Source organism: Aquila chrysaetos, chromosome 24 (assembly GCF_900496995.4).
Source record: "Aquila chrysaetos chrysaetos chromosome 24, bAquChr1.4, whole genome shotgun sequence".
NCBI lineage: Eukaryota > Metazoa > Chordata > Aves > Accipitriformes > Accipitridae > Aquila > Aquila chrysaetos.
This window is the reverse complement of record NC_044027.1, coordinates 4,945,798-4,972,777: the sequence shown is the minus strand read 5'-3', so window position 1 is coordinate 4,972,777 and position 26,980 is coordinate 4,945,798. Positions and strand designations below refer to the sequence as shown.

Below are 26,980 nucleotides of genomic sequence, written 5' to 3'. Positions count from 1 at the left end.
CCGGCCGCCCCGCGGGAGCACCGCCATGCCCAATCCCCGGCCCCGGGCCCGGTCCGGCGACAAGCAGCCCCCGCGGGAGGACGGCGGGTCCCGTGACGAGAAGCTGCCGGCCTCCGGACCGTCACCCGGTACAGAGAAGGCGGGGCGAGGGGGGGGTCGGAGCGGGGAAGCGGTGACCTGCCGGGAGCCATCGTACGTGGGGGCCTCGGGGCTTCTCCCACAGCCTTGCCGCCGATATTCAAACGGAGTTAAATGTTAATATTGGGATATTTAATTCGTCACTAGATGTCAGCCGTGCTCCGTGGGACCGGAGCCGTGCTCCGCCGGGCGGGTGGGGGGGGGGCGTTGAGGAGGAGGAGGGTCCCTTTGCACGTACAGAAAGTGAGGTGTATTGTCGATAAAGAAATCTGCGCGTTTTCACTTTGTCACTTAAAAGTTGTTCAGTAATGTTTTAAACCCTCTTATCTCACAAGACTGTGGTTAGCGTTCCTTCCCTTACTCACTTTTATTCTGCTTTCCTACAGCCATCCCTCCACAAGTTCTCTCCATGAACGAGCTACAGGAAATAACCGATGACATTTCCAAACTGACCATTGTACATGAAATTCTGCTCAACAGTGACTTCAAACTGCAAGTGGCCAGCTTCTCCCCAGACAGGTGTGGGGGTGGGGGTGTGTGTGTATATATATATATATATGTGTTCAGGCTTGCCTTCTCTCTGTCACATTACAGAAAATGCGAGAATGTGGAAAAGAGGTGGGTTTGCATCTGACTGCAGAAGTAACAAGAAAACAAGATAGCTCCTGAAATAAAAAAAAAAAAAGTTGGAGCTTGTTTTATTTATTCATTGCTTCATGATTTACTAAGAAGTTCTTAAATACGATGAGTGTCAGATATGACTCCTAATATTGAAAGATTTAGAGGCTTCAGCTGCGTAAACTGTGACTTCAGCATGAACAAAGCAGATTTTTCAGTGGAGATCTCTGAGGTGTCTATGTTTTAGCTGAAGATCTGTTTAAGTGACTTTGCAAAAACAAGCACTAGCTAGAAAAACATTCTGTTGATCTTCTCTGAGGGCTTGGAGAGTTTCCTTGAAAAATGCTATGTTCTTTTTACCCCTCAGTTAAGACAGGGTAAGTGCTGCATTTTATGAACAGGGTTAAAAGGAATGAGTTCCACTTTAGAAGAATAGGAAATTTAGGTTGAGAGAGATTTCCATAAGCTGGAGAAAGGTGAGGTGCATTGCTGCCAGATGGGAATAAAGACCAACAGAACAACATGTTGAAAGACCTGAACCACAGTGAAAGCCAAGAGGTTGTGTTTTGTCTGATGTTAACAGAAAACCCCTCCCTTCCTCTCTTCTTTCTTAGCCTGGAAAACAGAGTGAAGGAGACCTTGCACGAAGCCTTCTGGGACAACCTGGAGGAACAGCTCTCTGCTAGTCCCCCAGACTACACTTGGGCAATCCAGCTGCTGCAGGAGATAAAAGAGGTGAGTTGTTCCTGAACCTAAGAAGATAGTTACCTTAGAATTAGTCTTCTCTGAATCATTACCTCGCCCCTTACATCCAATATTCCTATGTGAACATGCGTAAGAGGGAGGAGAAAATAGGCTCCCTGTAGTTTATAGGGAGACACAAATTACACAACTGCACCTTCTAAAACCTGTCTGAGAAGAAAACTCATTCTCTGGTCCTGGATCTTTAAAACACATAATCTACCAAAAGGATGGAAAGCTTTTGTTTGAGCTGTTGGTTATAGTAACAGCCATAGGCCATTTCTGGTACAGTGTCTGCCAAACAAAAACTGCAGTTCTCTATACAAAGACATCTCTTTAGGTATATGAGGAGCTGTATCTACTATGTAAGTGTACAATGTAGTGAATAAGAACATGGTTTAGCACTAAGATGTATGTTCTTAGCAGGGCGTGAAGCCATGTATAGTTTGCTTTTTCAGTCTATGCTTTCCCATTAGACTCCAGACAGATAACTCCCTTCTTTCATGCATGACAGCAAAGGAGGTTTTGCAAGATTTGAAACAGTAGCCAGACATCCTGAAGTGAGTCATTAGAGTTGAGCGTTCCCTTAAAGCACTTGTGTGCCCCAGAATTTATGTACTGACTAGTTAGCTTAGCCTCAATACAAGGCCAGCCTCGATTCCTGCTGAGCAACTCTGGAGAACTGTCGAGTTCCTGGAACAAAAAGAGACTGCTGCTTCTTTGGGCAGGCCCTGCTATCATTGCTGCTGCCACGGCACAACCAACTGCGAAGCCAGATTGAAGAGGCCTTGGACATGCAGTTGATTAGACAGGAGGCTGAGCATGGGGCTCTGGATATCCACGGTCTCACCACGTACGTCCTTGGCACAATGGCAAGGCTGTGTGCGCCCATTCGAGATGAGGAAGTACAAGGGTTGCAAAGCCTCACAGACCCAACTCAACTTCTCAGGTGGGTGATGCTGACTCTGCCTTGGTCTACAGAGACCGGCAAAACCTTCAACAATAAAACACTGGGTTAAGAGGTAACTGCCTTGGATTATGGCCCAAGGACCCTTTTGTGCATTCTGGGCTACAACTTATTGTTTTTCAGTGTAGACATATTCCTGTTGCCCAGCTGCAATTTAGATGGTAGAAGAGTCTTTAGTGAAGTAAATCTGGTGTATCTAGTAATTTTTAGGGACCACTCCAATTAGACTGAACAACCTTTTGTGAGAAAATGGAATTACATCAGAGGATCTGAATTCCCCTTTCTCAGCATTTTAAAATGGCCCCAAATACAGCATTTACTGCAGCATTGAACCTTCAGTTCACTGTTTCTCATCCCAGGGAGATTTTCCGGGTGTTGGGCCTGATGAAAATGGATATGCTGAATTTTACCATCCAGACCCTCCGCACCCACTTGCAAGACCACACTGTCCAGTATGAACAGAAGAAATTCCAGCAACTCTTGGATAAGCTGCCTAGTAAGTCAGTGGGGAAGGGAGAGGAGAACTGCTACTCCTACAGGAGCTATTAAAGCACTGAAAGGGAACCTGAGTATTCCAAAGCTGATGCTTTCATCCTGTGCTCAGTAACAGATGAGAGAAATGCCTCTAAAAGCTGGACTTCTCCTAGGTCCCTTCCTCAAGGCTCTTCACTGACATACCTTGCAGAAAAGAAGTTAGTGTGCTTCAGTTTTTGCATGCATAAGACAGAGCTAATAGCTCTTTCATGATGAACTGTAAGTTCTCACGAGTTTAAAGTGTTTTGAGGTCCTCAGAGGAACGAGCCAAATGTTGTTAGGAGGCATATTTAAAGAGGAAAGCCTGCATTTGATGTAGACATCTCTTTTTTGCTAGGCTGTGGAGGGTTTCTCTCTGGCTGCCTCTCTCCATCAGACTCCATTAAAGGTGCTTCTTGGAGACTGAAATCCCCTATCCAATGTAACATTCTCTGGATACCAGTCTCAGCAGCCTAACCCTGTGCCCTGGCAACAGGACATTAATACTGTGTGTTAGTGATGGTGTAAGCCATTCCTCACCATTCCAGGAGCCAGCACGATGCCTTCGCCTTCCAAACGCACATCCCCTTCAGCCTGCAGTAGAGCATACCCGCTTCTTACTTACTTAGCCTGACCAGTCTGTTCTTGCAAACATCCATTTTTGTTACCCCATTACAGATAGCCTGGATCGCACGAGAGAGTGGCTGTGCAAAGCAGCAGCAGAAGTGTCCGCATCCTCTTCGCAGCCGCCACCCCACCCCGCAGTCAGTGGCTCAGCTGCCGCACACTCCCCAGGGGCAGCCAGCAGTAGCGCAACTGTGCCAAGTCTTGGGTCCGTGCTAAATCGAGGATACATGAATCTGCTCTGCTGGGAGCCTGGGCAAAAAGAATACCCTGAGGTAGGAGATGTGCTTGGACACAGCTTTGTCGTAAAGATATACAAAATGAACAAGTGTACCGGTTCTGCATCTTCTATAGAAAGAACTGGCCAGACTCCCTGTCCCCTCTACACTATGAGTCATTGCACGTGGTTTTTCCCTATGTGAAACAAATTGGGATTTTTCACAAAACTAAACCTCCCTGCTGCCAGGCAGCTGCCTTCCACTCGGCTTCACGGGGATGTTACAGCCCTGCTCCATGGCTTGAGATCTGCTGAGCTGTCACAGCTGCTGTTTCTATGCCCTCAGGCTGCTTTGGTTTCTGTTCACAGACACTGTTTATGGATCAGGCCCGACTGCAGGAAGTACAAGCGCAGGTTAATCAGCTTACCATCATAGCTGCAGTCCTGCTAGTGACCAATGGCATGTGTGGAAGCACTTTATGTGGCTCACCTGGGATTGTAGCTAGGCTGAAACGGGTAACAAAGGTCCTCTTGGAAGGGCTGTCTTGTACCAGGTGCGTTACTTTGAGTTTTCTTTTCCAGAAGGAGAAGAGTGAGTATGCAGGCACTGGTTGGTTGTGGGATGAGCAGCTGGAATCTCCCCCAGGAGTGGAAGAGGATCTGAGATCCAAATAGCAGCTAGGTCTACTGCAAGGAGTGGGGGAAGCTGGCCAGCATTTTTAGCTGGGAGTTAACTCTCTAGAGCAATAGTCCGTTCTTGATTAGAGGGGAAAATTAGTAGTGCTGATTGCTATTTCATGAGTTAGCTGCAGGGCAGCCTACTGCTTGCCAAAAAGCCAGGAAGGGAAGCTTAGTTCACAGAGCTCTGGCTGAATGTTGCCTGTCCTATGCTAGCTGGCTGTGGTGTCACTCCACAGGCATGTGGGGAGACTTCCCTCCTTGCTCTGTGCCTGCAAGACCCCTTCCCCAACCAATGCGAGTTGTCGCCAGAGTGCATGTACCTTTGTATGATTTAGGTGTGAAGAAGCTTTAGAAGATATTGGCGACCAAGTGCTCCAGGAAGTCAGTAGGACTCTCTCACAGCTGGGTTACCCTGCTTTTACCACTGACAAGTGTGCTTCCCTGAAAGGCCAGATAAAAAGCATCGCGGACAAGGGCAATGCAGTCCGGCATGTCATCGGTGAGTCTCTGAGCTTATCTCTAACTCGACCTTGAAGCCACTTTGCACTTATAGGCCACAACCTAGGTTTAGGCTAATGATGCTGGAGTGTGCAGGATAGGTCTAGGATTGGTACTAGCAAAGCAAACTCCCTGCATTGAGCAGAACTACTGCTTGAGGGTGGGAGCCAAGTTCAGTGCCTGGCCCCTCCACCTAGACTGCACAGGGGAGGAGGGTTGGGAAGCTAGGTTTAGAAACTGCCTTGATTTTCCTATTTAACCGTGAAACACTCGCAAACAGTAATTGCTTTGAAAAAATCTCTTAAAGCCTCCCATCCTTGCTAAAAACTAACCAGGCCCAAGTGCAAGGTCTGTTCCCAGGTAGTGTTGCAATCTTCAGGCTAGGATGTAGAGTGAGAGCTTAATCACTGGCTGTAGTAAAGCACCATGCTTAGATCTTTAAATAATATTTATCCCTAGGCAGTGCATTGCTTGGTATTCAGCTAACCAGCTGCCCTACAATGCTGCTCCATCAAAATATTTATTCAAATGGTTTGGGTAAGAGCTGGTTGTTTTGACCTTTTATTAGTATTCTGAACGCTAACTCCACATCAGATTGCAGTGCCACAGGCAGCTGGTACGCTACAGGAAGGATTATTTCCACATGGAAGAGTAGCTTATATCAGCTATGAAAATAAGGTGAGGCTCTTCCTGCCCACTGCGTCATCTAGTTAAGTATCCTTCCCAGCCTGTGCGGACTCCACCACACTGTTTATTTGGGTTTATTCTTTCCATGTCAGAACAGGCTATTTTGTTTTGATGCAATTCAGAAGGCTGAATTAAAAGCCTAAACCAAACCTCGATAAACTACAGGCTGGGCAGTATGTGATGGCAGTGACTCACTGATGGTGTGGCATTAGAAGCTGCAGAACTAGACAGCCTTCCTCCGCTCTGTGTCTAAAAATCAAACCTGTGTCTTGCCTGCACTCTTGGCTACTATCAACATTTTCCACATACTCACTTCAAGTGCAAGAACATCTGAAGCAGCCGGGTAGTTGAATCTCAGCTCTGTGTTCCTCAGAGAGTCTTCCTGAATGCTTTCAATTTCAAAATGCCACTGTGGCAGGCAAGATAAATCCCGGGCTCTCAAGTTCTATATTCCATTATGCTTCTAAGATGCTTGACACTTCAATGCAGTACAAAAACTCTCAAGAGTGGGTGAAAAAAATCTTTACTGTTGACCTGCTCCACTCTATCATTAGATTTGACCATTCTTAAGTCCTTCAGCCCAATAACTCAGCGATAGCCATCATTAGAAGCAGCTACCCAGGACAAAGTGAGAACATGGCAAGTACACCTGATACTTGGGTACTCTCCTTGTGTCGCAGTTTCACCTCGGTTCCTGTGCTGGGTACTGTTTCATCTGCGTAGTGTTTGGAAGAGGGCTAGTTATCCACTGTGTCCCTGAATCCATCCAGAGCATCACTTGTCCATAACATCCTGCCACGATGCAGCTGTCTTCAGATCTGCTCTTGACTGCGTGAGGAAGGCTTTGTCTCAAAACCAGCTTTCTGTGCAAAGGTTGGTTGTTGATTTATTTGTTTTCATACTTTTGCTCCCTACAGAGCAGCGGATTCATTCCTTCCTCAGCCTTTTCATTTCCCCTGATGGACCGAATTCTCAAAAAGATTTCCCAAAGGGCCTCGATACCATTCAGGAAGAGCTGTTGGAAGTTGGGCGCAGGTTTGGAAGCGTGATCCAGCACAACAGGCAGCTGTTTGCACCTTACTACTCAGGAATTCTCAAGAAGGTGCTTCTTCCAGACGCAGAACCAGACTCGGACACAGGGATGGATTCTTCCTGATCATCTTCACCACATACCAGGCAGGGGTGCAACAGTTTCTCATAGCATGCCTCAGCTTCTAAAAATCAATCGGACAAATCCACCGAGGCCAGCATTGCTACTGGGAAGTGACTCTTGCCATGTCAGTATCTGAATAAACCTTTCAACTACAAAAGGTAGTGGCTTTTTTTTTCCCAAAAAACCTACCACGATTTGGTGGGGAGGGCAATGGGATGTGGAGCTTATAAAACTGCAGTGCAGCTTAGGCTTTTTTTAATTCAAGGCGTTAATTCTGCCATGGGCCTGTAACCTACTTTGCTGAAACGTTAGTCACAGCCCAGGGACACTGTTTGCATTTGATAAAGCCACATGGTATTTAAAATCATTAAAATGGCTCAGTATATTTCAATGTTAGCTTGAAAACCTGACTTACTGAATTATTAGAAATGGAACATATGGTATAAGTTTAGCAATCCCCAGTGTATTTAGTATTTTACATCAGACATACTTTACCTGACATGAAAACCTGATCTTTAACCTGTATTTAAGTGTCTGGATTTCTTGCTCTAATTTTACATAATGAAAATGTCCTACTTCTTAGAAAGCCAAAAATCTTTGCTGGGTAAATACTATATACGGTGGCTGCCCAAACTCTTACAGTTGTTACATGAATCAGTTGCTGCTGTGCTGCAGAAAAGTGATTTTAGTGTTAATCATGAGTAAATTAGGGTCCTGACAGTCCCCAGTGGAACAATCCTTGCAGAGGTACATTAACGGGGCTAAAAATGAGCTTTTCTCACCATCATGTGGAGAGCATACACAAAGCGGTTGGAGACCATCGTGCTATAGGTAGGTCTATCTTTAGACACATGGCTGCGTTTTTATGCATAAATTAGTTTGTCACAAAATCATAATATTCAATATTTGGGGTCGTTACGACTAACTGCAAGAGCAGCAGCTTCAACCAAAGTGACTATTCGGCAGCCAGTGCTCTCCCTTCTACACGCCTCGGGACAGCACAAACCCCCGATTCCGCTGCCAAAGAACTACAGCGGGACTGCTCCCAGCTTTGTCGGCATCCTGCGCCCTGCTTCCACAACCGCAGCACGTCATCTCTGCGCAACCCTCTGATGTTTTCTTGTTCCTCGGATTTACAAAGCAGGTGCAGTGCTCGACTGAGCTAATTCAACACTGCCCAGCTCCTGCCCTCACCCCTTTTCTCTTACCTTCGCAGGTCAGGTCTGTTAGATGAGGACGAGAACAGCATTGCCTTAACACAGATGAGCAGGAGGCTTCGATGTAACACTGAGATCACAGTGACAACGGGACGAATGTGTGTCTAAGTTTGTTTATTAATTCAGTCTGTTCTAAGTTGTACAATTATGAAAACAACAAAACGACTGCTGGAAGCCCAGGAATATTTACAATCTCGCCTTGTTGTAGTGAGGTCAGTCTATGTTGTTGCACAGATTGGTTATGTTTGGTACCACAAGATGTTTAAAATTCAGACAAATTTGAACAGATTAACAATTGTATATACAGGAAATAAAAGGAAATTCAAGTATCAAAATACAGACAGATTAAATAACATTTGTATTACAAATCAGTCCCACTGCCGTACATCACAATTAGCAAAAATGTCTACATTGCAAACTGAACTCGACTGTTCTCTGCCCTGTTAGGGAATCTCAGGTTATTCTTCCACGGGTAAGAAAAATTTTTGAGCTAGATCGACTTTGCAAGAGCAGCACAGTTACTTTCTTCTGGGGGAGAAAAAAAAAATGCAGTAAGTAATGCCAATGAGAGACCTAAAAGGGAGACTTTTTGCAACAAGACAGCACTGCAAACACTGTGCTTGCTCTAAAATAAAGATCTGATTGCACAGAAATGATGTGAGCAGAAGAAAGCCAGGGGAAATTCTGCTGCTAGAAACTTCTGAAGTGGGGTGGAAGGAGCGTTAAAGCCATTGACTCCACTTCAGCTGCACCCAGAACTGGAGGGGTTTGGAGGGACTATTTGGCATCTGGTCTGTGTCTCAGCAGCCTCGGGAAGGTACAAAATCCTCACTGGAGGTACATCCTGGAAGGTGCCGTATCTCCTCCCTGGGAGGGGGACAGGCACGTACCCTGCAAAAGTTGCATCATTTCTTCTAAAAAGAACAATCCCAAAGCAAGTTCAAAGACAGCTGAACAGCTAAGATTAGCTCTTTTTTTTTTTTTTTTTTTTTTTTGTAAATACAAAATTAAAAAGGATAAAGCAGCTTCATTTTGGAAAAAAAAATCATCCCCTCCTATATAAAAAAAAGACAACTCTGCATCTTAGTTTACCTATCTTGAGTTCTTTGCCTGGACTCATGCCATGCACAAACCGACGTCTGTAAAATACAATCTGTCCTTAAAAAGGGGAACAAGGCCCAGGGCAGCACCGCCTTTTCCCAGGCAGGTAATACAGCAGATGCGTTTTGATTCAAAGTCATATTCAGCACCAGAAATTCAGGGCGCTTCCCTCCAGCTACCACAAAACCCTGTAGAGAGGAAGAGCCAGAATACTGTGCAATGGATGGGCTAACAGATTACTGGGAGTCAGCGATGGGCACGGTCCAGGATCAGGCTCCAGCACGCAAGTACCTTGAGAAAACCCATCGAAATAAAAGGGGAGATGCACTGCCAAAACAACTGCTTTGTCTATGAAGTGAGAAAGAGAGTATCTGGCTAAAGAACTGCTGGATCACTAAAGACAACCATAGGATTACACGCAGGACTGGAAAGGACCACCAGGGTCACCACGCCCAGTCCCCTGAAGATTGGAGTCTTCATCACCACGTCACCTCCAAGCCAACCTTCAAAAAGCTCATTGCATCAAAAAGAAAGGTGTCCCTCCTCCCAAGCAGAGGTTCAATTTGCAATCTCTCCAAAAAGACTTGTTGCCAACACACCAAATATTTACACTTACACCAGTATGAATTGCAACATATGCATAACAAGGAATGTTAGGTTTCCTAAATTCATCAACTTAAAAAAAAAAAAAAAAATTCCACTTCCCCTTCCTAATCATTTACAGGTCTATGCCCTTGGGATTACGGTTCACTTCTCTCCCAGCCTTACTGGCTAGAGAGACTAAATGAAATCCTGACATACAGCAGCAACTGGAGTTAAACAGGAATTATTTGGGCATATCGTTCTAGTAAAGCAGCAGGGTACCACATCCCCAACCATTACAATGCCTGTCGAGATTATAACAAACGTGCTGCGCTACATTTTTGCATCTGAAGAATTAAAATCACAACCATTTTAACATCTCTCCCTTGAGGGGAACAGTACTGTGAAAACACATCAGTCACAGCCAAAACTACTGTTAAATACTCTGGTAATTTGCAAGAAAAGTAAGCACACAGCACCTTCGAGATGGTGGTATTTGGGGATACCCGACTTATCCTCAGGTTGATACGATCTATCCTCAGGTATGGACTGTTTCAGTGTAATGCCCAAAATTTAACTCCTTATTTGTTCATCTTCTGAAACTGTCGCACTAATTAAATAATGAGCTAGTATCAAAAAAGTGCTAAATCACAATTGAATATACTTAAAAAAAAACCCCCAACCCTTCAGGGCATAACTGCGTTTAAAAACAAGACAGGTGCACAAGAGGCTGGAGAAGGGAGTCATCTCCAGGTAGTCAGTGCCTAAATGGGAAGAAATTGTGTCCTTGCCATAGAAATGTCAAGTATTGCAATGCAACAGTTCTCTGTCGGGGAAGCAAGCTTTGTACCATCAGTAATACTTGGCCACAACCACTCTGGGGTGAAAGATCCTTTGCAGACTCTTTTCCTTAAGTCATTTCCATTTGCTATGAAAGCGCGGAGTAGCTTTGAAAACGAAGGATGCAGACTTACCCTGCAAGGCTTCTCACACTGGAGGAAGTTATTTCCAAGAATTTGGCGTTCTCTACTGTTCACCCAGAATTGAAGCAAATTTAAGTACCGTTAGAGATGCACACACCACTCCCACTGCTAAGACTTTCTATTGTATTCCTTGCCGGACTGCGTGGATTCTCAGTAAATAAGGATATATATTTTTTTTTCCTCACCAAAAAACCACAGTGCTACATTTAAACCATGAACTGGATTTGCTCTGTATCATTTTGCACGTTTAAAAAGAAACGGGTCAAAAGGCGTTTGTCTCAAACTAGAAAAGGTGACATCGCTCTCAGCCTCGGAAGTCTCAACTTTCTTTTGCTAGAAATGGAGAGAGCTGCTTTTCTCAGCTGGTGGCTGGGATCCCTTTCCCCCCTCTGCTTTGGGAGCCCTCACTGAGCAGCCATGCACCCACTCCGAGGCAGACACCAGTGCCAGATGGAGATGATCTTCGTGTCAGCAGGCCACTGCTTCTTAGGTCTCTGCCCCGTTACTACATTTCCGTGGTAGGAGACAGCTGCCCGGAGATCAGCTTTTCAGAGGCAAACAGAAAGGAAGATAATGGAATGAATGATTTCCGAGTCATACAAAAACAAGTGCTGGGAAAGATGAGGCATACGGCCAGGAGATGAGACACAACCGTGAGGGTTATGGACACACAGCGGAAGCTCTGTAGTTTAGGCAGGGCTGCCTGTGATCCCAGCTGGGTTTGGATGGTCACCCTTAGAAAGGCACATGCTCTAGTGACCCGGTTTTAGGAGGTGCTGAGGAATCTGCCCTGCCCAGCTGAAGGCAGGGGGAGACGCATGAGCTCAGACCCTCTAAAGTCAGGCGTACGTGTGGGCAACTGCACCGTGAATACTTACACACAGAAACTGCACTACCACTGCTACCGTTAATTCACTTTCTCTTTGAAGGATATAGAAACCCTCAGGGCACTCTTACAGCTTGGAAAGATGCTGATTAAACCCAAACCCAACTTCTCGGAGCACCTCAGACACAGCAATATTCTGCTGTCCACAACGCTTTGCCTGGCAGGATGGCACTGCAGCCCTTCTTTAGGCAGAGAGTAGGCAGAGCGCTGGCTCTATGTTAAAAGGCTCCATGGCATATGAAATATATGTACTAGACTGAACTTCCCTTTTTTTTTTTTTTTTTTTTTTTTTTTGCTTTAAGACAATCCTTTCAGTCCTCTCACTTGGGTTCTTACTAGCCCGGCCCTTATTTTGAAGTCAGTTTGCCGCTCAGTGCCATTACGCCACAAGTGACTTGGGAGATGAAACTCATTCCTGAGAAAGGGCTGAATAAAGATTTTGAAACATCAGATTTCACCACAAGTCTGGGGGAACAGAAGCTTTGAGGCAACAGCTCTAAAGCCCCAGCAAAACTCAGACAAGCTTCTTCCAGCCCCTAAATACCAGGTGCAAATAAGCCAGGGCTGCTGTTCTGACCTCTCCCCAGTGATGCCAACTGGTGATCGCGAAGGGAGATTCAGGGTAAATCCTAAAACCTGTTTTGGAAATGGAGCTTCACCGGAGATCCGAAGGCACCCTCTTCCCCATTTATGTCTAAGATGTCCACCCAGACACGTCACGCAGAGGTGAGCGGGTAGCTGCAGTCCACCTTCCTTCGCAGCTCTCTAACAGACCCACCGTCACCACCACCTCTCCAAAACTGGGCTGCGAGGGGATTTTGCCAAGATGCAAAACCCACGGTGAGTTCACACTGACCTCAAGGTGCACATCAGTGAGTTTTGTGCAGCCCAACTACCGCACAGCTGCAGCCCCCTCTCCCGCTGCTCCATCTGCTCAGCCCTCTCCCTGGGAAAGGTGCGACAGCCGCTGCCTGCGAGGAGCTGGTCGGGGTCCAAGATGCAGCTTTGCTACGAGGCCGTTTGTGCGAGTTACGTACTTCATCTGTCAGGAGAGCCAGGCTGAGCATCGGGGGTTTGCTGCCACGGTGTGGAAGTCGCAGTGCCTTTCACTAAAGGGTCTTAAAACTGCTCTGCAAACGGAGCAAGCCTTACACCCCCGAGAGGTAGGTGAGTACGTCCCCATCCTGTATACGGGGAAACTGAGGTAAAGAGAGGCAAAGTCACTGGGACGCACAGCAAGTCAGGGAGAAGCAGCACCAGGGCAGGAGTCCTGCCTCCCAGTGCTTTTATTCATCAGATCCTCCTCCTCCTCCTCAGTTTCATCTCAGTGAGCTTTGCAAACGCAAGCGGAGGAACCAGGGGTAGGGCCATGGCCGACTCGTAGGGGCTTTCACTGGGTTGTGAACCGCCGTACGGCATTCCCAGACCTGTCCCAGCTCTGCTCCAACCCGTGCCAAGTGCCCTGCAGTCTCACGCAAATGCTTCCCAATCATACTCTGGAATTAAAAGCTGCTTCTACTAAGATACACAGAAATGGGGACATTTTCCCAGAGGAAAAACATGCGCGTTTGAGAAACAGCCAGAAAAGGCAGAGGTGCCCATTGCAGGGCCATCTCTCAGTGAAATCCTCACTCTCAAGGATGGAAGGCGACAGATGTTTCAAGATCCCTATAGCCCTCATCACGCAATGGTTTGTAGACTGAAAACAAGCTTTGGGATCGGCAGCAGACTGATTTCAATCACATTTCTCCCTTCAGCAAAAAAAGTACAACTGCAGTAAGCCTGCTGAACACAGCAGAGCTCCGTCTGCTTTATCAGACCTCTAACAGCGCAGTAACCAGCCCCTCTCAAACACCTTTCCTTCCCAACACGGGGCTAACAACATGTGCCTTTAAAAGCTTAACCTCTTTACAATCTACCAAGTGAGAACTATGCCCAAAGCTCACGAGAAGTCTGGTGAGTGTAAACAGAAGGACTACGGGGGGGGGGGACATCCTACAAGGGACTGAAATGCATGCAACCAAAACCGCACCTCGTCTCTGAGAGGGGACAGAGCTCACAGTGGGAACGATCACACCCGGCCCAAACCAGCGCTCCCGTCGGAGCAGGTTTTCTGCTCCAGGCTCTGAGGGGAGAGATTTTGGGCAAGGGTCCCCGTGAGGAAATCTAGTGAATGTGTGTTATTTGCAGACAGCATCACAGTGGTTAGTGTCGATTCGAATGGCAGGTAAGAAGAGGGGTGAGTTCACTGGAACAGTACGCAGCCGTGGCTCAGTCGGGAAGAAGAGGATCTAGGAGGAGGGAGTGCGTGCACCGCAGAGACAAGAGGTCTCCATCAGTCCAAGGATAAGAAGGTGAAATAGAAAAAAAGGCCTGGGGAGTGTCACGTTCCCCCAGGGATTCACAGTGCCAGAGCGAGGGGAAAGACGTGAAAACGGCAGGCGGCTTCCTGGATCCACATCTCTGATTCCCCCCAGCCTGCATCCCTCTGCACCTCCCACCTCACAGATATCTAACAGCGTGTTACCCTTGTTTCCGAGTAAGGAGAATTCACAGTGTTCAGTAGTGATCAGGTACAAAAGCCGTTTAAGTCTACAGTCTCCTAAGTGCTGCTGCCTTTGACGTAGTGCCTACGCGGGGCTCAGTGCGAGCAGCTGGAGGAAGAGGGAGTTTAAGAACAGCAGACAGATCAGATCGCAAAGGCACGGTTAGACTAGGTGGACACGGGGTGTGTTTGCTTTAGAAGATAGTGGTCTCATACTTAGTGCTGAGGGTCCGCTTGGAGTCCTGTTTGGGGTCCACGACCCAGGAGACACTGGCATGAGACTGGGAATCTTGGTCCACTTCAGGGGGCTCCAGCTAGAAAATAAGGAGAGAAAGGGCATGTTAGGTCACCCATGCTTCTGGGATAGAACAAGTGGGGATTCAAAGCACAGAGAGGCTGCTGCTCTGCCTAACGCCCATCCCAAAAACGTGCACGTGTGCAGGGAAGCAGCTCTCGCTGGGGAGGCATTCGAGTCCTTCACAGCCAAAACATGTCTAGCCATGTCAGTCTCAACCCAGCACCCTGAGATGACTTCCTGCGTTAGGCCTGCAAGCCCCTATTACCATTAGCAACAGCTTCGCTTCATCTCACAAACAAGCATGAAAAACTGAGCGCTATAAAGATGGCACTATAAAAAAAAACCAAAAAAACCAAAAAAAGAGGCAGAGGGAGAGAGAGGGAGACAGCTCCCGGCAGGTGAGCTCCCACGTGATTTACTCTCCCGACCAAGCATGGCTCTTTCATCTTGTCCTCCTAAATCAGGATCCTACAGGAAGGTTAACAACACCAGAAAGAGCAACGCGGTTAGTTGAGAGCTGCCACTCTACATCAGCGGGGGCGGACATGAGCGGTTTATCCCTGGGGTTCATCTGAGCCCATGGCACGGCCCTGGAACGAGCGGGGAGGGAAGACAGCAGCGAGGCAGGACACGGGACCACAGCAGGAGACGCGGGAAGCGGGGAGGCAGGCGGGCCGGTGGCAGCTGGGGCAGCCCGGGTCGGTTCGTAATGGAAGATGGCAGGAAGAAGGGTAAAGACCTTAGCTCCGGGACTAACAGACTGCAGCGGCAGGTAGGAGGGGCGGTGTGTTGTACAGGTGTGACAGTAACAACAGCGAGTGTCGGGAGGGAGCGGCACCTGAGCGGGGGGAGCAAGCAGAACACAGACAAAAGGAGACATTAAAGGAAGGCAATGGCTTATGCAGCAGTCCCTGCTCCTCAGCAGCTCCAGTCTTGGCTGGTTTTGGCTACAGGGGCACTCTTGTACTGCAAACCGCAGGTTACCTGCGGCTCTGCAGGGTTTGCATGTGGAAGCTGTGCTGGACCCAGCAGGGCACTTAAGCCCCATCCCACCTGGGCTATTTCCACCTCTGCTTGCCCTCATCCTACCAGGGGAAGGCCTAACCCCGCAGCAGGACTGCCAGCAGAGCCACGGACACTGCAATATCAGCTACAGGCACCTTGTCTGCATCTGGGCTCCCCCCACCACCAAGGGGGAGGTTTAAGCACGTGGTGCCCAAGAGAAATCCCAGCTCAGACCATGCAGATCGCACCCGGCTTGCGCATACGTACTGCAGATTTCCTCATGCCGGCTCGCGGTTTAGGCACCGGTTTGGAAGATTTTGTTTCAATCATTTCTCCTGCTCCAGCACCCAGAGGCTTTGCTCTCTGGGCTTGGAGGGCCAGCTGGTAGGCGACCTCGAACGCCTGCCCCAACGTAAGGATGATCTCGTACGTCAGGTTCTTCGGAGAGAACACAGAAAACACAAAGTCGTTAGGTGCATACGAGCTACCTCGCCCTGTGCAGAGTCCATGCGCTCAACAGCTTGCTCTGGAGACGCAGACCTCGGCAGAGCCCGTCACCTTTCCGTTAGCAGGTCGCATCCTGCTGTATCCCTGGCAAAGCCGCTGAGCTCCTGCCCCGCGGGGGAGCTGGCAGTGAGCTGCCTCCACGCTCGCACAGCGTCGGCTGGCGGGACCACCTGCGAGCCTGCTACAGCCCCGCAAGCATCGCAGTTTAGCAGCGTTTTGCATTGTAAAGAGAAAAAGCCAAAATATCTTGTACAGCTGATTCTGCCCAAGAATAAAAGCAAGTTATGCTTCCACTCTTGGTGAATTAAAAGGCTGTTAAATCAGCCTATTACGCTCAACATAATTGAGAGTGTATTAGGGTTTTGTTCACAGCATATTCCCCAGGAGGGAAAAACTCCTGCCCTGCTTTATTCAGCACTGGAGACTGCAGTAATGAAGCCAGACAAATATTCTCTTTGTCGACAGAGCTCCAAAGTAAAAGCATTTTGAGCCAGGGCTCTGAAAGGAATATTTTACGGTAGAAACTAGTAAGAGAGTCCTAGAACAGACCAGATCCTGGTCTATAACTCGCCAACAATGCTGAGCAATGAAACAAGTGGACTGCAAAGGACTACAGCGTGCTGCGAGACAAGATGTGATAACCCACTCACCACATCCACGGTGCTGAAGACATGGCAGTAGTGGTGGCTGGTCTGGAGGTCCTTGGTGATGTAGGCGAACGTGCAGAGATCCTCGGGGTCCTGAGCAGCGCAGGAGATGTTCCGGATCTCGTGCTCAGCAATGACATTCTGCCGGGGTCAACCACAAGCACCCGTCACCCTTCTGGGGATGGCAAATACACCCAGCAAATGGTGGTTGTGGCAAGCACGTACTGGGGGCAAGGAGCGAAACAGGTAATGGCAGGGAGGAGTCTCCCAGCCAGACCAGTCCTAGCTCCCTCCCATGGTAGGAATAAATGACAACATGGTCCACAAGCAGCCAGACCGCCAAGCCTTCGGCATTCAGGTAACCATCACCACCTTGGTGCTCTCCCATAGCCCTAGCAGCTCCTCAGCGGCTTCTGTAGCCACTAACTGTGACCTGCAGCCCCCCAGGCAGGTGGGACTGCAGGTCTTGTCCCTCCGGACACCAACTTCGAGGCATCTGAAGCTCACCTTGTTAGAGGCATCGATGAACTTCACCCCCTTGTACGTGATGGACAGTATTATGGTCGGGATCTTCTTCATGTGCTCTGTGGATTTCTTCAGAAACAAGAACATTCAAGTGACTAGTTGTGAATAAATGCTCCCTTCTTCACCACCGCCCCAGCCCACCCCAGAGACCTCCAGGTCACTGCCCCGCAAGGGCAGGCTTTGGGGGTCTTGGACCAGGAGGAGGAAAGCCTGCTCTTAGTGGAAGCAGAAGGGAAAGGATAGGGACCTGAAGCAAACCCAGCACCCCTTTCCCAGGGAGAACGCCCATTCTCCCACTGCACAGACCTTCCAACTATGGGGAAAAGTGCTGGGGAGGGGCAGTTCACCAGCGACAGTGGCACAGCCTGTTAAGTAGCCTGGGCCCCTGCTCTGCACAACGGCAGCCTGCAGGGTTTGGGGAACCACAGCTTCACCGAGATCTCCCCATTCCCTTCTCCACATCATCCACCACAGGCTGTGAGCAAACCTCCCCTGTCCCCGTGGCCTCCGTACCCTCATCTTGGCACAGGCATCCTGCGTAGACTCTGTCCCTCGAAGGTCTTTGATCAACATGGAGCCCAAGTACTGTTTGGAAGAGGGAGAGATGGTAAAGACTTCACGCAGGAAACCCTGGCAAACCCAAGGCAATGCCACAGCCCCGTGAGCGGCCAGCAGCCATGGCTGGGGAGGGACAGGTCACCCAGGGAAGGGCAGGAAGCGTGACAACCCCACACACAACAACCAGACCCCAGAGCCTCCTCATCCTTGCCACCTCCACAAGCCAAAAGCCACTTACATTGGCCTCGTACCCGCAGGACTCGAAGATGAGCTTCTCTGGCTGGTGCTGCCAGTTTTGGACTGGGGCGTACGGGGCAGCCAGGCTGGGGGGGCGCAGGGTCAGCTTTGACTCCCGACGGTCCTCCTGGAAGGGAAGAAACATGGATGTGACGCCACAACAGGGCCAATATGGATTAAAACACAGATCCCAGGAGGGCTCTTCGGGTTGACGCAATTGAGGTTCGCAATGGCCAAAATCCCACAGGGGCTGGGAGGAGGCAGCGCGCTGCGGGTGAAAGGGCCAGCGCTCATGGAATTGCGAGCCACCCACTTTCAAGGTGAGACTGAGGCATAAATGAGCTGCTGGCTCTAATGCTTGAGCCAGCAACAGCGTGGAAAGCTGCGCCTGACCAGCTCCCTGGCTCTCCATGCATCGCCCTAACTCCTCGCTGGCTCCAGAGAGGGGGGAGCCTGCACTACGCTGTGCAGCGCGGCCCCCAGGACACACAAAAGCACCCACTGACCTGTGCTTTGTAGCGCTCAGCTCTGGAGTAGGGAGCAACCTCGGTGCCACGGTCATGTTGCCTCTTCCCAGTGTCCCCGGAGGGCAGCAGGAGATCGGCAGATCTGCCCGTGCAGGAGTCGTTCTGGCTCAGGGGCGACGATGTCTGGGACATCAAGTCCTGGCACTGAAACAAGCAGACACCACGAACCGTCCTGGTCAGCCTGTGCTGCAGACGTGCCCACCCCTCGCTCCCCTTTACAGTGTCCAACACAAAAGGTGCAACAAGCAGAGTTAATGGGCTCCTGCCTCAGTGTCATCAATCACACCATTTATTTTCTGTACGATACCCCTCATTTGCTCCAGGATGGTTTCAGGCAGGTATACAGCCCTTTCTGCCGAGCATGCCTCTGCCCCCTGTGAGCTCATCCCAGGAGGGCAGGAGACATGCTGAGCTGCGGGCAGGGTGTTTATGGAGGAGCAGACCCCGCTAAAGCACTAAGCAAAGCACTCAAAGCGCTGATGATCAGCCACCCCAGGAGAAAAGCCCTGGGAGCCCAGCGAGAGATCAGCCCAGATGCCTGACAGCCTGGCTCTTACTGCAGGCAAGATTCACTGCCTGTACGTGCCAAGCGGCCCAGCAGACAATGCGGGAAGCTCACAGCTGCAACACGCATTAGTCCTATTCAACGGACTTGCTTAATTTGCCATTGACGTCCTTCCGCTCCCCACGCCGGAGCCAGGCGCTGGATCGCACCAGCTGTAGCACCAGGAAATGCTGCAAATGGCCCATTCTCTTACACAGCCTCCCCGTCCAGCATATCAATCAGTTGATGCCGCACCAAAGGACTCCTCTCCCCCCGCCAACAATCCCGCCTTTAGTCTCATCGATCTCAAGAGGACATTTCAGAGAAGTGCAGATCCTCAGCTGGCTGCTGCCCGTCCAGGTTTTTGTTGTCTGAAAAGGGGGTGGTTGAGCAGCAGGGCAAAGGTGTGGGGTTTGTACGTGGCCCCCTCCCGGCTCCCGAGCACACTCTTCAGGTACAGTACCAGTGTGAACCTTCCCTTTTTGCACCCGAACCCCAGTTCCTAAAAAATCCAGTGTGAGCAAAGCAGGGCACAGCAGCCCAACTCGCTTCAGATAAGACTGTTTTGGTTGAAAAGCCTTGGGAATCCAAAGCAAAAGGGAAGAGCTCTGCAGCAGGGCAAGGACCAGATGTTTGGGATGGGGAAACTCCAATCACTCCCAATTCCTGCTCCAGGAAGCTGGTCTGCAAACACTGGGAAGAAGCAGCATGAGACACTTGCCCTCCGTGGCATGCCGCCCCGCTCCCGAGCTCACAGGTTAGCTCCAAGTTCAATGGGTTTTCCCAAACTCAGCTCTCAAATGTCAGTTTTCAGGAAGAACGGCGAATGTGACAGCTCCCCTCCCAGCCAACCCCGATAACGAAGGGCCTGACATCCAAAGGCTCCCACTCCCGCAGCAAAAAGTCAACCTCCGCAAATCACGTTGAGAGCTATTTGGCAGCGAGGCCAAGAGCTCTAGAGAAGCCCAGCCTGCCTAGGGAGACAGATCCGACTCCCAACTGGCACAATCAAAATACCAGGTCCCAGCTGCATCCCATCTCACCAGCTGAGCCATGTCACACTCCTGCCTGCGGGAAGTCGGCCTTAAATCTGGCCAGGAAACAAGGGGAAGAAAGTCAGCTCAGTATTCCCCTTCGTGCAGAGCACAGAGGCGGGAGTAGTGCCCTGCCGTTCAGTGCAGGCACCCACCTTGCATGGAGGCACCTGATCCGAAAGAGCTGCCTGACATTTCCCATGGGGCAGCCATCCAGAATTTGACCTGCAAGGGCTGAATATTATCTTCTCACGCTTATTTCAATAGCAGGGTCATGCCTGTGTGAGTATTTGCTCTTTGGGTCACTGGAATTGGTAAGGTGAAAAGCTGAACGGATACAACTGGCCACGTTAAGATTTCTCCCAGCACTGACTTGTTCGCACACTTCAGCTTCGTTTTGCACATGGAAGAGGGAGTTTGACCCGCAAAGAAGAAAGCTAAGAGTCGGTAAACTTGTCCGACACTTCAGCTAGAGCGTGTCTGTCCAAACAAATGGTGACGTTTGCTGGTGTGGGGCCCAGCCATAGCAGAATTTGTACAGCACAACATCAAATGTGTAATTTGTTTTTACTCTGCCCAAGTGCTCCAGGTGCTCCAGCCAAGTCAGAGCCAGCCTGGCTGTTACATTTCCCAAGTTCTGCCTGACGATGCTCAGAGTGGGAGTATTGGGCTCTGCACCATCTCTGGCAGCAGCCAAGGTGCATCCATGGGAACTGTTTAACACAAAACACTCCCTCCTCCGCACAGCCAGATGTGCAGTTGCCTCAATGCTTCAAGAACTTTCTCCTCAAACCACCAAGTATCTGAGAACCAGGAGTAACCCAAGCTTCCAGGTCCAATCGATTTGTTTTAATAAGAAACAAGCCATTTAGGTTTTACCCTCTCCTTTTAAAGAGCAATGCAATTTTCAAAGATCACTCTCTATGCTTATTACTCTCAATACTTACCTTCAAAGGAGTTTTAACTTAAATATTGACATTGTAAGGGTTTTTTTTTTTTTCCCCTTTTTTATTGATTTTGCTAGGCAGAACATCCCTTGCATGAAAGCAGCAAAGTAAGGCTGAACGTGCCTCCTTCTCTGAGCCTGGATACCCATCCAGGACCTGAGCTCTCAGTAAACATCCTCTACAGATCTGAGTCCCCCAGAGGTGATAGCTGCTAATCAGAAAGGGGACAATTATTCCCGACAGACCCGGGTTTAGCTCTTCGAAAGAAAGGGAAGAAAGCGAAGGAGAGCCAGGGCAGAAGAAAGCACCCTGGCCACTGCCGAGCACGCTCCACACAGACATATCAGCCAGGCAGGGAACACAAACAGTGACTCACTCTCAGCTGCGAGAACCGCGGCGGCTTTGCCGGTGGCTCCTCATACGGTCTGTCTGCCAGGGAGGCGATGATCCTCTTCCGATGGCCAAGCAGATTCACTTTCAACACCTGCAGGAGAGATCACGGTCCCTGTAGGCTTTCCTGCCCTCAGCATGAAGCAAAGCTTCCCCTCTTTGAGCAGCGCTGTTCCCATTTAATATGACTCCCTGCAAGTCACAGCCCCAGAGGGAACGTGGGCAGGACGTCACTGCTGTGGCAAGAGAAAGGCAATACTCACATTTACTATTTCAAGCTCCCAAAGGTTTTTCACAGTGTCAATAGAGCTGTAGCCACTCGAGAGGAAGGACTGAATGTAATCCTGCAGCCCCAAAGAGTCGAGCCATGCGGGAACCGAAGGCTGGCTGTTCCCATCACAGCCCAGGGGTTTCAACTGTAAAAGCACAAGAAAGGGGTTAAAAGCCCCAGGGGGCTGGGATCCCAAGGCATACAGCATCAGTTAAAATCAGTTTAAAGGCCAGTATCATGTGCACTAGCAGCTTTAAGGTAAAAAAAATCACTGTATAAACAGGGACTGCACTTAGGATCAATACTGGCAGAAAGGACAGCCACCCTCTCCCCAGCACGGTATCAACCCATCCACATAGCCTGGTGGACCAATATACTCCTCCTCCCTGCTATTCCCAAAACCCTTCCCTCAGCCCCTGTGATCCCTCTGTGGGTCACAAGGATGTGGCTGGAGTCATAGGGACTGGCTTTTGTCTTCTCTGCTTTCGCAGCTGAGCTGGTCAACGCCCTGTCCCTACTTCACGTGATGGGTGTTGGTGCTGACCTTCGGGAGGGAGCGAGCAGCCTGAAGGAGCTTCCGACGGTGCTGCGGGTCGCTGATCCCGATGTCCCGAAGGTCCTGGTCTTCCATGACATTACAGCCCTGTGGGAACAGGAAGGAGCGACATGGGAGCAGAGGGCAACAGAAGCCACATCAGGTGCGGGAGCAGAGATCATGCACGTTACAGCACCCTCCTGACCTCCACCTCCCAGCACGGCCCCACAGCAGGAGGAGGAGGAGGAGGAGGAAGGCTCCCAAGGATGACAGCTTTGCCCCACGTACCAACCCCGGACACCGAGAGGGCTGACACGAAAGGGGCTGCGGCACACACCGCATCGGTGGGGCAGAGCACTGCCATCCCCTCCCTCCCACAGCCCGCTCTGCAGCCTCCTCTTCCAGCCGTCAGATTTCAGGCCATCGCTTACAGCAACCTTCCTGCTTGATGCACAGACGCTCTGAGCACTGTGTAACAACGCCCAGGTAAAGCTCAGCACCCCACCATGCGTGGTGCCTGAGAAGGGGCACTCGGCTCTGCTCAGCCTCCCTCCACAGCCACAGAGAAATCTGAATTTCTTTCCGGGAGAGCAGGCAACCTGGCAGAGGTCACGTTTATCCTCCATCCCCTGGGCAAGGAGGCAGCCCACCCCACTCCGGCAGAGGTGCTCTGATCGCCGCACACCGCTCCGTTAAAGCCCATTTTCTGCCCGCCCTTCCCCCTGCAGAGCACGAGTGGACACATGCAGAGCACGCTGACTTTACCCCCCTCTTAAGAGCCTCCGTCACAACCTGTTTCCCTGCCCCTCGTACCTGGGGAGAGCTCAGCGGGAAGCCCAGGCACATCTCCCCATGGCTGGAAGAGCCACGGTGCTGTTTGACCGAGGGCTTCGGCTCGAGCCCGGACCCCCCCCTCCCTGGACCTGCCTCCCTCTGCTCTCAGGAGAGTCACAGCTGAAGGTCTGAGCTGACAGCACTTCGCTGTTCCACATTTTGGTTTTATAAGAGAAACCTAATTAAAATTGGCTGTTGGGCAATATGCTGCTGCAGGGGCATGCAGGCTGCGGGAACAGCGGGCTGAACGGCCAGGACTTCAGGAGGGAAAGACAAGGGGAAGACGGCCAAGTATCCTCTTCAAAGGGCAGCAAATATTTTATATTCCTTCCCACTCCACACTTTCTGCAGTATTTCAGCACTTATGTTTTGTTAAGTACTACCTGCTTTAAATACAACAGCCAAATGTGAAAGCGGTGAGCTGCTCTCTGAGCGGCCGACCCACCTGAGCGTGACCCCGCGGGGACGATGCTGCCTCCTGCAAGGGCAGAAGAGGAGGAACAGCCCTTCCCACTGCCCCTTCCACTCTCACATGCTCCCGGACCAAGCACACGGGCCTGTTTGCAGCCAGGGCAGCCCACGGGGAGAGCTTCCCTTTGGCGATGGCTTTATGAGAGTCACCGGGTGCATTTGATGGAGCCAGATGCCAGTCCTGCAGCCAAACACTGGCCGGCTCACTCCCGGCAATGCCAGCATCCGCGTTGCTCCCGACTTGTTTGGTTTGTGCCTGGGCTACGACAGCACCAAGCCCAGGCAGCATCGCTCCCGCCACTTCCATGGCCTGGTGTGATAACTGCTGGGTAGGATGCCACACGGCTCTGCGCCCCGGAGAGCTGCTCTTCCCCTGGCCGCAGAGATAAGTGTTCAGAGAAACAGAGAATTAACGCTACAGATAAGAGATGCCCGAGTCGCTGGGAGAGCTGCCCTCAGAGGCCAGACTGTAGAGAAACAATTATTTAGCAAATGACAGTGGCAAGTTAAAGCAGCGTGTGGCAGGGACGCAGGGCACTGTAGACACTCTGTGACCGTCAGCACCCACAGCACCGAGGCTCCTCTGCCTCCATCCTCCCTTGGCAGGCAGGGATGCCCGACGCCCTCAATTCCTGGCAGGCCATGGGGGGACCGAGACTGCAGATCTGGAGCAGACAGCTGCAGTACGAAAGCATTTGTCTAAGAGTTGTTTAAAAAAGCAGAAAGAGCCGGGACTAAAGACCCTGCAGCCGATTAGGGTGGTTTGCTCCCTGTTTTCCAAAAGGTCAGTTTATAGCAGCAGGCTACAGCGCTGGTCTGCAGCGTCACTGCCCGCTGCCAGCTGGAAAGAGCGACTGCCGCTGCTTGAGACGGCACCGTGGGTGGGCGGCAGCTCTGCAGGGGCACGGGTCCACACTGATACCTGCCTTGCCTTTCTTGGATTGCACCCCACATACTGCTGGCAAGGCCATGTGAAACCCCCGGGTCTCACCTGAGTGGTAACGCTACACGCAAAGCTCTGTGCAAGGATGTGACTATGTCACATAAACTCTTCTGTGCACCCCTCAATTGCACAATTAAAAAAAATAAATGCTTTTTGTCAGTTAAAGGCTCCAAGGACGCCCATTTGGTGCAAAAGCAGCAGCAGGCTCCATTGCATCGAGAGCAAACGCCCTACGTGAGTGAAGTGGAGAGGCTGCCACTGACAGAGGCAGTGATCACTCTGGCTTGTTAGCAGCAGCATCCCACAAAAAAAATGAAAGCATCCCTCCCCTTTCTTGCTCACAGATTTTAAGCCAAGGAGCCACATTTAACATGCATTCCTGTAACAGCGGGAGACTGTGTGCTCAGCTCAGGGGAAGAGGGAAAGGATTAAAGGTAGCTTAACTCCCCTGACATGCACCTTACCTGGCAGTGCTTTTGCATGCGACAGTTCTGCTACAGGGGCTGCCAGAAGGTCCTTGGGAGGCCGCATATGTGCGAGGAATTCATCTCCTAGAGGGAGATGTCTTTTAAAGGGCTTTTTTAAATGGACAGAAGATGGCTAGAGCAAGTGATGGGATTTCTCCTATAAGCCTGAAGAGCAAAGCATTACTGCTCTGCTTGGGGGAGGCAAAAGGAAGCACAGGAAGAGACTGACTCACTGAAGTCCCTGCAGCAGGTTAACGTCACACCTCAGGTCCCCAAAACCTGCAGTTCCCAACACCTCAGCCTGCTCTGCTCCCCCAACCTGCCCATCTTGGTGCTCTGCTGCTTAATTCCTCTGTAAAGAGCTGGGTGCCAGAGCTGCAGCAGGCGCGGGGGCTCGAGGAAGATGCTAGCAAGGGCACGGCTCACAGCAAACCCTTCACGCACCAACCAGGACAGCAAGAATCGTTTGCAGCCAAATGAGCTGTGACAATGGCGATGTGTAATTTTCACGTATGAAAACTAAACAAGCTTGCTGATCCTATTTACATTTTTACTCATGCTTATTTTCCAGCGTTGAGCCTTTTTCGTGCTAATCCACTTTAGCACAGCAATGCCTGGCTAGCACAGCCATGCTCCCAAACTAGCAGCACAGGGCTGTCAGCTCACGCTCTCCCAGGATGCCTGTTCTACGCTGACATGGCCAGTGCCAGGCCCAAAGAAAGGCAATAGGTGTTCTCCCACTTTTGGCATCTCAAATTCAAGGAAAATTGCTTGCTGTGTAGCAAGGATACAAGCTAGTTAAATACTGTAAAGCCTGCAGCTTTCGCGAACACTCCTTATTTTTATGTGTCACATTAAATTCCCTCAGTGTCAGCCCATATTCTCAGGGTACTTAACAAGGATAGACAAAGCATAGCAGCTCCAAATAAATCATTACAGTCTATTGTGCATGAGCCTCCGCTTAGAGAAATGTCCTTTAAACCCATCCGGATTTCATCTCCTATGAAAAAAAATAATCTGCCACTAAAATAGATAATTAAATGCAAACACACTGGAGATCTTTTAACCTTTGCCAGTGGAACAGATGAGCTCTTTAAACCAGACTTTAAACCTGTTTGCATTTAACATGCCGTTCAGACAAAAGCCAAGGGGCAGAAATGGTCCGCCTGGGCCACCGCCGCCACCTGCCTCCGAGCCACGCTCCTGCGGCGCATCAGTTGCCACAGGTTTGGTTAGTGCCTTGCTCTCTGCTCGGGCTCCTGTGCTTGCAAAACCACGTCTCTGCTCAATCAGCAACTGATGACTTAGCATAAAAAGCCCCACTAAGCAAGCAGGGTTCCCAGCCACGGAGACCCAGCTGGGGTCTGCTGTGGCTTTCGTCCTTCCCTGCCTCTCCCGGCACACCTCACTCGCTTCTTACCGCCAGCCCCATCCTTCCCGACCTCCGCACCACTGGCTCATGCTGGGCACTGGGCTGCTGAAGGGTCTTAGGTCTGTCCCCGAACCAGGCAAGAGCCATGTCTTTGCTGTACTGAGGAGGGGACCGCACATGTCCGCACCCGGCAGCTCACGGAGGAAAAGGGAACAAGGCATTCATCACCGAGAGGAAACAAAGCCTCTTCGTTACAAAGGGCTGCTCAAAAGGCAGATTGCCTTGATGCAGGGCTGCAAAATTTCAGAAAAAATGCTGTGAGGATTTGTGAGGGTTTTTTGGGGGAGTTTGGTTTTGATTTTTAAACAATATCCCAATAGAGGTTTTTGTTTGCTCATTATTTTTTTTTTCCTTGGGTTTTTTTGTTGCTTTTTTCTAAATATAGGTCCCCTTTGGTGCTGACACAGGTCAGCAACCAGGTCAAAAGATGCCATCTCCCAAGTGCCCCGCTGGAGGCTGCAGAGCAGTCCTGGCAGCCTGACCCCAGGCTCGCGGTCAGCCCCTCTCCGGGTCCTCTGAGGACAGATTTCAGCAGATGTCCAAGGCAGGGCAGAGGAAAGCTCCCAGGGACTCGCTCTGCTCTTAGCCCAGTCCTCTAGGATCCTCCAGCAGCAGCCTCAGAAATGCCAATTAGAATCAAATATACTTCCAAAGACG

The 26,980-nt window shown here is 50.2% G+C and overlaps 2 protein-coding genes across 12 annotated transcripts in view; one reads left to right on the top strand and one right to left on the bottom strand.

Annotated features, from left to right (window-relative positions):
* Positions 1-9,041, top strand: TCP11 (t-complex 11). Of its 3 annotated transcripts, none has more exons than XM_029999508.2 (9): positions 1-128; positions 525-657; positions 1,371-1,491; positions 2,226-2,446; positions 2,824-2,960; positions 3,656-3,876; positions 4,188-4,372; positions 4,835-4,998; positions 8,054-9,041. In XM_029999508.2, exons 1-9 carry the CDS (start codon positions 26-28, stop codon positions 8,065-8,067), a joined length of 1,299 nt encoding a protein of 432 aa, XP_029855368.1. In that variant the 5' UTR covers positions 1-25; the 3' UTR covers positions 8,068-9,041. The 3 variants fall into 3 exon arrangements, with proteins under 3 accessions (XP_029855368.1, XP_029855367.1, XP_040975623.1); XM_029999507.2 differs by having other exon boundaries at positions 6,602-9,041; XM_041119689.1 differs by lacking the exon at positions 8,054-9,041 and adding an exon at positions 6,365-6,709.
* The window catches only part of ANKS1A (ankyrin repeat and sterile alpha motif domain containing 1A), a 111,476-nt gene continuing 92,649 nt past the window's right edge, over positions 8,154-26,980 (bottom strand). For 5 of the 9 annotated variants that reach the window (XM_029999474.2, XM_029999476.2, XM_029999477.2 and 2 more), the window contains 10 exons: positions 22,186-22,284; positions 21,634-21,786; positions 21,357-21,464; positions 18,435-18,599; positions 17,930-18,055; positions 17,647-17,718; positions 17,116-17,202; positions 16,612-16,749; positions 15,722-15,892; positions 8,154-14,465 (listed from right to left, as the gene is read on the bottom strand). In XM_029999474.2, coding sequence (XP_029855334.1) covers positions 14,346-14,465; positions 15,722-15,892; positions 16,612-16,749; positions 17,116-17,202; positions 17,647-17,718; positions 17,930-18,055; positions 18,435-18,599; positions 21,357-21,464; positions 21,634-21,786; positions 22,186-22,284 — 1,239 coding nt within the window. In that variant the 3' untranslated portion in view covers positions 8,154-14,345. Of the gene's footprint in view, positions 14,466-15,188; positions 15,288-15,721; positions 15,893-16,611; positions 16,750-17,115; positions 17,203-17,646; positions 17,719-17,929; positions 18,056-18,434; positions 18,600-21,356; positions 21,465-21,633; positions 21,787-22,185; positions 22,285-26,980 lie in introns of all 9 variants that reach the window. The other 4 variants (XM_029999479.2, XM_029999480.2, XM_041119664.1 and 1 more) reach the window with 3 other exon arrangements.

What these genes read in the sequence shown, in the direction of transcription:
- TCP11 (XM_029999507.2), top strand. Translation starts at nt 26, where the DNA reads ATGCCCAATCCCCGGCCCCGGGCCCGGTCCGGCGACAAGCAGCCCCCG. An exon ending in GGCAAAAAGAATACCCTGAG is followed by an intron (nt 3,877 to 4,187) that starts GTAGGAGATGTG and finishes TTCTGTTCACAG; the next exon opens with ACACTGTTTATGGATCAGGC. An exon ending in TGCAGTCCGGCATGTCATCG is followed by an intron (nt 4,999 to 6,601) that starts GTGAGTCTCTGA and finishes TGCTCCCTACAG; the next exon opens with AGCAGCGGATTCATTCCTTC.